An 11,854-nucleotide genomic window follows, 5' to 3' on the forward strand; every position below is an offset into this window, starting at 1 on the left:
CTCAATTAGTCGCTCTAATGCAATAGAACTGCAAGTTTCATGGACTTCCATCAGAAGATCCCTACCAGTTTTTAACTGAGTTCTTGCAGATCTGTGAGACTGTTAAGACTAATGGAGTAAATCCTGAAGTCTACAGGCTCATGCTTTTCCCTTTTGCTGTAAGAGACAGAGCTAGAACATGGTTGGACTCACAACCTAAAGATAGCCTGGACTCTTGGGATAAGCTGGTCACGGCCTTCTTGGCTAAGTTCTTTCCTCCTCAAAAGTTGAGCAAGCTTAGAGTGGATGTTCAAACCTTTAAACAAAAAGATGGTGAATCCCTCTATGAAGCTTGGGAAAGATACAAGCAGATGACCAAAAGGTGTCCTTCTGACATGCTTTCAGAGTGGACCATTCTGGATATATTCTATTATGGTGTATCTGAGTTCTCCAAGATGTCACTGGACCATTCTGCAGGTGGATCCATTCATCTAAAGAAAATGCCTGCAGAAGCTCAAGAACTTATTGACATAGTTGCAAATAATCAATTCATGTACACTTCTGAGAGGAATTCTGTGAATAATGGGACGCCTCAGAGGAAGGGAGTTCTTGAAATTGATGCTCTGAATGCCATATTGGCTCAGAACAAAATGTTGACTCAGCAAGTCAACATGATCTCTCAAAGTCTGAATAGATGGCAAAATACATCCAACAGTACTAACGAGGCATCTTCTGAGGTCACACAGAATCTTCACAAAGGTGATGGTGCATATGGTGCAAGGAATCGAGAAGCGTCCAGGATCCGGCAGCTTCTGAGGTAGTTTCTGTTGAACCAAGGCATTGAGTTCCTTGGTGAGCACTGAAGGTTCTTCCTCTAATGGTTCTGTGCCAAACAACTTGGCATTCAGCTTCATGAGAAGTTCTAGGTATCGAGCAACTTACTCTTTCCTAGTTTTCTTTTCCTCATCAGAGGAAGAGCACTCTTCAGATTCTATAATCTTCACCCAAGCATTCAAGGGAACTTCAACGGGCTCCTCATGAACCTTGGGTTCTATCAGTTCTTCAATAAGAAATTTCTCAATGGGCTTAGGGTCACCAACTACTCCTATTGTGGCTTTCAATGCCAGGACTTATGTCTCCTTGGGCGTTGAACGCCCAGCTTGTATCCCTTTACTGGCGTTCAACGCCAGCTGTTGTGGTTCTTTGGGCATTGAACACCTACTAAGGACCTCCTTACTGGCATCCAACGCCAATGATAGTGCTTCCTTTGTCGTTGAACGCCTAGTAAGGACTTCCTTACTAGCGTTCATTGCCAGAGTATCCCCTTTAGATTTGGCCTCAGCTTCTACAATGATGGTCTTGCACTCTTCTCTTGGGTTCACTTCATTGTTACTAGGAAGAGTGTTAAGAGGGGTCTCAGGGATTCTCTTACTCAGCTGACCAACTTGTACCTCTAGATTTCTGATGGAGGACCTAGCTTCTGTTATGAAACTGTGAGTGGTCTTAGAGAGTTTAGAAAATATGGTTGCTAAGTCAGAAAGGCTCTGTTTAGAGGTCTTCATCTGTTGCTGAGAAGATGGGAATAGTCATCTGTTGTTGAACCTATTCTGGGTTCTTCCACCTTAATTATTGTTGAAGCCTTACTAAGACTTCTGTTGATCCTTCCATGAGAGGTTACCTTAATTATTGTAGGTGTTTCCATAGGATTTTTTTATGTAATTCACTTCTTCCAGCATGGGTTGATCTGGATCATAAGCATCTCTATCATAGGAGGTGTCTTGAGTGCTGCTAGCCGCAGCTTGCACTCCAGTTAAATGCTGAGAGATCATATTGACCTGTTGGGTCAAGATCTTGTTTTGAACTAATATGGCATTCAGAGTGTCAACCTCCAGGACTCCTTTCTTCTGAGCTACCACATTGTTCACAGGGTTTCTCTCAGAAGTGTACATGAACTGATTGTTTGGAACCATTTCAATGAGTTCCTGCGCCTCTGTAGGTGTTTTCTTCAGGTGGAGTGATCCACCAGCAGAATGATCCAAGGACATCTTAGATATCTCAGATAGACCATCATATGAAATACCTAGGATAGACCATTCTGAGAGCATGTCAGGAGGACATCTCCTGATCAGTTGCTTGTATCTTTCCCAAGCTTTATAGAGGAATTCACCCTCTTTTTGCCCGAAGGTTTATACTTTCACCCTGAGCTTGCTCATCTTTTGAGATGGAAAAAACTTGGCCAAGAAATCATCGACCAACTTTTCCCAAGAGTTTAGGCTTTCCTTAGGTTGAGAATCCAACCATATCCTAGCTTTGTCTCTAACAGCAAAAGGGAAAAGCATAAGCCTGTAGACCTCAGGATCCACTCCATTGGTCTTACAGTATCACAGATTTGCAAGAATTCAAATAAGAATTGATGTGGATCTTCCAGTGGAAGTCCATTAAATTTGTAATTCTGTTGCATTAGAGAGACTAACTGAGGCTTAAGCTCAAAGTAATTTGCTCTAATGGCAGGTATAGAGATACTTCTTCCATAGAAGTCAGAAGTGGGTGCAGTGAAGTCACCAAGAACTTTCTTTGTATCCCCTCCATTATTCTGTTCGGCTGCCATGTCTGTATTTTCTGTTTCTTATTCGAAAAGTTCTGTGAGATCTCTTGCGGAGTGTTCTACTTTAACTTGTTGTAAACGCCTCCTTAGGGTCCTCCCAGGTTCAGGATCAGGATCAAAGAGATGTTCTTTATCTTTGTTCCTACTCATAAACAAGAAAAAAAACAAAAAAGAAAGAGAATGGGAGTTTCTATGTCAAAGGATAGAGAACTCCTTGTGAGATCTGAAGAAGAAAGAAGAATGAGGGTAGAGGAATGAAAAAAAGAATTTGAATGAAAGGGGCAGAAGAATTCAAAAATTTAGAAGTAAAAAAAGAAAATAGAATTAAAAGATTTTTATTTTTATTTTATTTATTTATTAAATTTCTAAAAGAAGAAAAAATAAAAGATAATTAACTAAAAGGAATTCAAAATTGAAGGATGATTTTCAAAAATGAAGAGACAGAAAGAAGTAAGAAGTTTTCGAAAATAGAAGAGAGAGGAATTAGTTAGGAAGTTTTGAAAAAGAAGAAAGAGAAAACAAGTAACTAATTAAGAAAGATTTAAAATAAAGATAAGATAGGAGATTTGAAAAAGATTTCATTTTGAAATTTAAAATTCAAAAAGATAAGATAAAAATTTAAAAAGATTTGAAAAAGATTTGTTTTTGAATTTTGAAATTGAAACAAGATAAGATAAAGATTTGAAAATAAGTTGAAAAGATAAGATATGGTGAAGATTTGAAATTTAATTTTTGAAAAAGATTTGATTTTCAAATTTGAAATTTGAATTTTTAAATTTTAAATTTTGAAATTGAGTTTTAAAAATTGAATTTGAAATAAGGTAAGATAAGATTTTTTTTTTGAATTTTGAATTTTAAAGAAATATAAGATAAAGATTTGAAAAAGATATGAAAAGATAAAATTTAAAATTTGAAATTTGACTTCACTAACAAGAAATCACCAATCTTAAAAAAATTTAAATAAAGATAAGAAAAGAAAGTGAAATTTTCGAAACTTTTTAATAATGATAAAAGAGATATTTTTTATTTTTTGAATTAAAGAAGAAAGAGAAAAACAACCAAAAGACACCAAACTTAAAACTTTTAGACCAAAAGACACTAATTTTCGAAAATTAAGAAAACAAACACCAAAAGACACCAAACTTAAAAATTTTAAGATCAAAACAACAAAAGAAACAACAACTTGAACACCAAGAAAGAACACTTAAGGACAATTCAAAAATTTAAAGAAATAAAGAACACACAAAGGACACCAAACTTAAGAACTGACACTAGACTCAAACAAAAGACACTATTTTTGAAAACTTTTGGAAAAGACACCAAGAAAGTTCAAAATTTTAACAAGAACAAGACTAAAAGACTCACACAGAAGACAAAGATAAATAAAGAAAAGAAAAGGTTTTGGAAAATTTTTTAAAAGAATACAAAAGACACAAACAAAATAGTAAAAAGTACTTAATCTAAGCAACAAGATAATCCGATAGTTTGTCAAATCCGAAAAATCCTCGGCAAAGGCACCAAAAACATGGTGCACGAAACTGACTTCACACGTTTCATACAGGTTGACCGGGAAGTAATACCGGGTCGATCCTACGGAGATTGTTGGTTTGAGCAAGCATTAGAAACCTTGCAGATCTTAGTCAGGTGGATAGAAAATATAGTTGTCATGAGAAAACGCACAAAACAGAATAATTAAATAAAACGTTACTAGATATGTGTGAAATCAATGGTATAAGAATGGTTGACGCTTCGGAAATGCTTGTTCCTTCTGGATCAAATTTTCTCACCATCTACTCCAACTTCTGATTGATTCATTCCATGGCAGGTTGTATATGATTAACACCGGGTCAGAAGTCATTAATCTCCTCTGCTTCAGATCAAACGCCGGGTCAGCCATTGATAAACGAAATTTAGCATTCCGATTTAGAATTCAATGATGAATACAATCGTGAGTATAGTCTAATCGACACTTAAACTTCGCACCAAACAATCCTACAATCTATAACCGAGAGTACTAGTCTCCCGAGTCGTCCTCCCTTGGAATTGCTAAAGTGTGCATCTTATTGATTAGAAAGCCTTGTTAGGATTCCTTGAAGGTTTTAGCAAAGTAATAGGAAACAAACAATCAATCATTAAAAGACTTGGCTTAGGGTTGGCATTAGAAATTCTATCCTTATAGTTCCTTCAATGATGACAACAATTAGGCCTTGCTTTATTTAGTTAACCCCTAGGTATAGAGGAAAGTCAAATGAGAATAATCAACTTGAGTCACAAGTCCTAGCTTCACCCCATGGGAATCTAGCTTTAGTGCACTCCAAGTCAATTAGCAATCCTTAATTCCAAATCAACAATTGACACAACTATTCAACTTCTTCTAATGACCCAAACCCTATGCCAAGTAAGAAATTTCTACTCCATAACTAGTGTTGACGTTTTATCAAACATTTGATGAGCAAGAATGAAAGTCATAGTAAAAATGAGAAGAAAAATAGAATTAAAAGTATTGCATCACAAGGAACTAACAACAATTATCAAAGAACAACAATGAAAATCAAATTCTCAAGGGATTGATAAAATCCAAAACTACAAAGTTGAATTCTAGATCTATGAGAATTGAGCAATTACAAATACTACTTGAAATTGGAGAAGAAGATCTATGACATGAACAAAGTGAATTGAGAATTGCAATGGATCTCACCAAAGAGTGATTGAAAATTCAGAAATTGGATGAAGATGAACCCTAGTGAGAGCTTGGAATCTCTCTCTCCTTCTCCAAGAGTGTAACTAACTATCCCCTCAAAATATCTAAAAATCTAGAAAATGAGCTAAAAGTCCTTAACCCTTGTTCCTTTGGTCTTCTTAAGCTTTTCCCGCCAAGGCATTTCCCCAAAATGGGATTCCCAACTACCTCCACGCCTAAGTCACGTGGCTCCTAAAAAAAATCACATTCGAACATCGGCGCGCACGCGCAATGTACGCGCGCGCGCCACCGAAGCATCTTGTAATGTGCGCGGAGGCGTGATGTACGCGTGCGCGCCCATGAAGATCATGGCTTAGCCGCTACGCAAATCGGCTTGTGGCTTGGCTCTTGGCTTTGACTTATAGTTGCTCTATCCACGCGGACGCGTCAAGTGCGCGCACGCGCCCATGCTGAGATTTCCAAGGCTCAATTCTCATGCTCCCTTCCTTTGCACCCGTCCTCCTTCTCTCTTCCGGTCCATCACTGCCCTATATTCTGAAACCACTTAACACACAAGTCACGGCATCGAATGGCATTAAGAGAAGATTAGAAATATATCTATTTTAGTGCGAAATAAGCATGTTTTCATCCATGGGGCAAAATTAGGAAAGGAACACAAAGTCTTGTATTTTCATATAGAAAGCGTGTGGAATCATTGATAAAACCCCTGAAATCAAAACAAGATAAACCCTCAAAATGGGATTTATCAACCTCCCCACACTTAAATTCTAGCATGTCCTCATGCTTAGAGAAATGCAAAAGAAACACAGAAGACCGAGGGATCATAAAGTGTCAGACTCATGAAGTGCAACCTACTTATATGAATGCAACTATGACTAGTGCTATTATCTACTTGGTTAGGAACAAATCAACCTTCCTATGATATACGCAAGCATATGGGATACGATGGTGGTCAATGTATAGGACTTACCAATTTTAAGCATCAAATGCAATATATGCAACCTTGCATGAGGAATGCTCGTGAGAGCCGGGAATCAAGGAATTGAGCATCGAACCCTCACCGGAAGTGTTTGCACTCTAGTCGCTCGATGTTTGGGGTTGATTCACTCAATTCTCCCCTAGTCATGCTTTCCAAGATTTGTTTTTCTTCTAACAATCAACAATTATTCAATGCATGCATACAATTATCATGAGGTCTTTTCTTTAGGTTGTAATGGGGCTAGGGTTAAGGTAGGATGCATATTTGGTCAAGTGAGCTTGAAATTTGAATCTTTGATAGGCTTAGACTTCCCACCTAACCTATGACATCCTATACAATTAAGTTCTAACCTAACTACCCATTCTTCACCTTTCCACATACTCATGCATTCCCTTTTCTTTTCACAACACATATGCATTGACTTTTATTTGAGCATTACTTTGGGGCATTTTGTCCCCCCTTTTTTTTTCTTTTTTTTCCATATTGTTTTTTTTTCTTTTTCTTTTTTTTTTCTTTTTTTTCTTCTTTTTTTTTCTTTCTTCCTATATACAAGAGCATCAATGCATAAGGTTTTACAATTGATCAATACATGAGTATGTACCCAATTTTCAAAAATTTCAATAAAGATACAGAACTACCCTTTTATTCACCCAATGTCCCAAGGTTCCCACACTTGAATGATACTCACACACACTAGCCTAAGCTAATCAAAGATCCAAATTAAGGACATTTATTATTTTTCGCTTTAAGGCTTGTAATGTGCTAAATTAAGAACAAAGTGGGTTAATCGTAGGCTCAAATTTGGCTAACAAAGGAAGATAAAAGGTAAGGCCATTTGAGTAAGTGAGCTAATGAAATGATGGCCTCAATCATATAAATGCATGAATACACAAAATAATGGATATAAAGAATCAAACAAATCAAGGGTCACACTTATAGAGAGAAAACAATTGCACACAAGAAGGACAGTAGGTGACTATAAGATGTAGCCACAAACAAGGCTCAAAGCTTACTAGCTTGTGTTCTTAACTCAAAATCCATGTTCCAAAATATAATTCTTCATGCAAATTTGGCATCAAAGTATTTAAAATTGGCAATGCCACGGTTGCCCCAAAGTATTGGTTTCCTAAGAAAGAGTTTCATTGTTCCAACCAAGTAAACTTATCATGCAAATGGTGTCAACTAAGACCTAATCATGCAACCTATCCTAATTACAAAGGAGTTCAAGGAACGAGAATTTATTCGGATGTTACCTACGGAGATCGGTCGGCCGACCTCCCCACACTTAAAACTTAGCACGGTCCTCCGTGCTATAGGTTAGGCGCAATGGGTGGTCGAGTCCCGAGTGTCCCTCATCTCCAATGCCATCGCTATCTCCGCTTGAAGTTGCAGTGGATGTGGAGATATCTGGTTCCTCCATAGGTGGGGTGACTACGCTTAGAAGTTTCTTCACATGAGCATATCGGCGTTGGTTACGCCTCTCATAACGGTCCAACTTCTTGTGAAGGTCTTCAAGGCGTTGGGTGGCTGATTTTTGTGGTGTAGATGATGTGGTAGTGTTGCGAGTTGGTGTGGGTAGTCCAATGTCATTGGTGAATTCCGGAGGCTTGAGGCACCTCTTGGTCGGAATAACATCGCCTTCGACCGGAATTGAGGTTCTCCTATCCTTAGCCTCTCGGTTGACGCCGGCCTTTGCAACTAATTCGGTCACCATAGCGGGGAATGGTAGATTTCCCTTGGCATGAATGCGCCCCATGGATTGGCAAATGGCATGCGAAATGTCGATCGGTTTCTCGGTTAAGATGCACCATATCAATAAGGCAAGCTCGGCGGTAATGGATGACCCATGGGTGCTTGGGAGCACGTAGTGAGCTAGAATTTGGGCCCATGCCGTGGCTTCTTAAGTGAGGTGGCGGACATCTAAACCCTTTGGTCTTTGCTTTATGGTCCCCCGAATCCAATATGCGTCGGGTTAAGCAATTACGCGGAGGATCGCGCTCCAATCGAATGCACGGTCATCGCATGTAGCCAAGACTTCTTGGTAGGCATCATATTCATCCGTCAATGGCCCAATCCCAAGGACTTCTCGGATGGTTTCCACTGTGACTGACACTTGCTTTCGGCGCACAAATATTGATGTGAGAAGGGGTGAGTGGTAGTTGGAGTAGAATTCCACCACCCATGAGAGATTGGCCTCCTTTGATTACCTCAAGAGGAATCTCCATTGCCTCCGGTCAATGTGTGGCATCACAATTAGAGTGAGGTGAGCCGGTAGGACTAGAAGGGGCTCCGGGTGATAATTCCTTTCAATCATTCTTGAGTAAACAAGTTCGCAGTAGCGGTTAGGAAACTTATTTGAATCCTTTGGAGGGTTGTCCTTCTCTAGAACATCAACGGGGCCCTTAGCCTTCTTCAGGAGTGGCTTGGCCGTTAGTTCTTAGCGCGCTCTATTGGAAGCTGGCTTCTTCGGGGCTTTCCCTTTGTTCTTTTTGATGACCATCCTGTGATAGCAAAGAAAGGGGATAACATCAAACCCAAAGAAGCGTAATTGAATGCGATTATGCAATGAAAAGTTATGCCATAAAATATGGGTATCATTATTACATGACAACTGCAACATGTACTAAGATAACATGTGAAGAGCAAAGCAAATCATTTGCATGTGGTGCAAGGGTAGATTAAGCATGCAAGTAAGAAGCATGAGAAGCATACACCCTCGGATACCAAAAGTGGGAAGCAAGTTATGAAAAGGTGAGTGGATGGATTAGAGAATGTGGGGATGCACCCAAAAGTGATTAGTTGAGAGGCAATTTAGTCAAAATGAGCTCAAAACTCGAGTATGCCTTTCGTCGAACACTTGGCGTGCATCCTTTTTGTAGTATGTGATTAGAAGAAGGTGAAAGCAATGTAACATTCTACAATCTATTATTAATGACTACAGTGCACAGTGGTTGCAAGAAAATCAAGCAACACATCTCATCTACCAATGTAAGAGAAGTTGGGACCCAAATGCCTATGAAGAGTTAAATTGAAAAAAAATACAAAAACACCCCAAAGAAGTAACTAAAAAGAGGGAGGAGAAAAGGAAAGAGGCTACCTAAAAGAAAATGAAACTAAATGATTAAGAATCAAAAAGAGATAGGTGGAGTAAGAGGGTAGCTTAGTATAGTACCTTGAGAGATGGAAGAGGATATGGAAGAAGAAGTTGTAGAGTGGAGTGATGGAGAGTGGAGGGATAGTGTGGGGCCACCGGAGGTAGGTGGTAGGAGGTGGTTGACTGGAAAGAAGAGATGGTAGTAGGTGGATGGGTAGTAGAAAGAGTGAGAAGAAGAGGGAAAGGAGAGGAAGAATGAAGGGGGCAAGTATGCTCCCTATTAAGTTGGCGTCGATCACCCGCGCGTACGCGCACGGTGCGCGCTCGCGCAAGGGAGCGAGGTGGAGTAGGGCGTGCGCGCGTACGCTGCGCGCACGCGCCCATGCACTTGGGCTGGCAGCACAGGGGTGGCTTAGAGGTGGCACAACTCTCTGGACGAGGTACCAGAAGTTGGCTGCAAAGCTGTTGGCGCGCGCGCACGGTGTGCGCACGCATCAACGTGGTGATGCCCCAGGCAGGAGATGGGCCTGGGGTGGGCCTAACTCTCTGTGGAGTGGCCTAGAGGAGGGTGCAGGATGAGGGGCGCGTGCGCGGCCTAGGCGCGCGCGCACCTCGTGTTGCTAGCATATGGACGCGTGTGCGCCAGGTGCGCGCACGCGGCAGAGATGCTGGGCCGGTGGCTTAGTGTGGGCCCGAGAGTGGCCTAACTCTCTGGAATATGTACCAGAAGTGCAAAAGGGTGTTCAACGCGGACGCGCACGGTACGCTAACGCGTCGATCTGTAGATTTCGGCCAAGCGCGCGTACGCGTCATGTGCGCGCACGCGTAAGTGGCCTATACCTCAGGCATGGTGCGGGCGTAACTCTCGGGAAAATATATGGAGGGGTGTTTTTTGCAACCCACGCGTCCGCGCACGGTGCGCGTCCGCGTGGGTGGTCGTCAAATGCCTCAAGGGCGCACACGCGCCAGGTGCGCGCACGCGCAGAAAGGTGCCTTTTCAAAAGTTTGCATGTTTTTTTTTTTTGCACCACTTATAGCATTCCAACTCTCCAAACAGCCACTTAAGCACTATAGAAGGGCATTTTAACTTGATAAACTACCAATGAACTCAACAAATGAAGCAGAATTAGAATTGAAATCTAGCTAACAAACATGAAGTCAAGTGTTAAGCAAGTGTCAATCAAAGAATGATGCAATGGTTATGTACACAGGAAGATCTTACCATGGTGGGGTGTCTCCCACCTAGCAATTTTGTTTACCGTCCTTAAGTTGGACTTTCACTAGCTCAAAGTTCTTGTTCAAGAGGTGCATCCCTCAAGAGGAATACTTCAAATTCCTTGGAGTTCTTTCTTTGCTCACCATGATACAATTTGAGACGGTGCCCATTTACCTTGAAAATGTCCGGACTTGATGGGTGGCGCAAGTGGTAGACCCCATAAGGTTCTACTTTCTCCACTTGGTAGGGTCCATCCCACCTTGATCTAAGCTTTCCGGGTAGTAATCTCAACCTTTAGTTGTAAAGAAGGACTAGTTCACCGGGTCGGAATTCTCTTCTCCTAATGTTCTTGTCATGGATGGCTTTCATCTTTTCCTTGTAAAGTCTATAGTTGTCATAAGCTTCTAATCTTAAGCATTCCAATTCCGCTAATTGAATCTTTCTCTCTACTCTGGCTCCACCCAAGCTCATATTACATTCCTTTATGGCCCAATAAGCTTTGTGTTCGATTTCTACCGGTGAGTGGCATGCTTTACCATATACAAGCCTAAAGAAGCTCATGCCAATGGGTGTCTTGTAAGCCGTTCGATAAGCCCAAAGTGCATCGGAGAGTTTAGTGCTCCAATCTTTCCGATTCGGCTTCACAATCCTTTCCAACACATGTTTGATTTCCCGGTTAGAAACTTCGGCTTGGCCATTTGTCTGAGGGTGGTAAGTCGTGGTGACTTTGTGTATGATGCCATACTTTCTCATGAGGCCGTCCATTTTTTTGTTGCAAAAGTGGGATCCTTGGTCACTTATGATTGCTCTTGGGGAGCCAAAGGGACAAATGATATTGTTCCTCATAAAAGAATAAACAACATGAGCGTCATCCGTTCGGGTGGGGATTGCCTCCATCCATTTTGACACATAATCGACGGCTAATAAGATGTAGAGAAAGCCATTGGAATTTGGAAATGGTCCCATGAAGTCGATTCCCCATACATCAAAGATTTCACAAAAAAGCATATTTTGTTGGGGAATTTCGTCCTTCTTAGAAATATTTCCAAACCGAATGCATTGAGGACAAGATTTGCAATGGAGAGAAGAATCTTTGAGAAGGGTTGGCCACCAAAATCCGCAATCAAGGACCTTTCTTGCCGTTCTTTGGGGGCAGTAGTGGCCACCTCCTTCGGAAGCATGGCAAGCGTCCAAGATTGCTTGGAATTCGGTTTGAGGTATGCACCGTCGCACTATTTGGTCCGCTCCACACCTCCACAAATAGGGATCGTCCCAAACAT

At 40.9% G+C, this 11,854-nt stretch overlaps 1 protein-coding gene and 1 non-coding gene across 2 annotated transcripts; both read right to left on the reverse strand.

Moving 5' to 3' along the window:
- Positions 1–272: 272 nt before the first annotated feature.
- Positions 273–380, reverse strand: LOC130953799 (small nucleolar RNA R71). The gene has a single exon (XR_009075959.1). It is a non-coding gene; the product is annotated as a small nucleolar RNA R71 (small nucleolar RNA).
- A 10,488-nt stretch (positions 381–10,868) lies between these two features.
- LOC130949641 (uncharacterized) lies at positions 10,869–11,339 on the reverse strand. The gene has a single exon (XM_057878304.1). It carries the CDS (start codon positions 11,337–11,339, stop codon positions 10,869–10,871), a length of 471 nt encoding a protein of 156 aa, XP_057734287.1.
- Positions 11,340–11,854: the final 515 nt, after the last annotated feature.

The sequence above is a fragment of the Arachis stenosperma genome, chromosome 9 (assembly GCF_014773155.1).
Source record: "Arachis stenosperma cultivar V10309 chromosome 9, arast.V10309.gnm1.PFL2, whole genome shotgun sequence".
In the NCBI taxonomy this organism is placed as follows: Eukaryota; Viridiplantae; Streptophyta; class Magnoliopsida; order Fabales; family Fabaceae; genus Arachis; species Arachis stenosperma.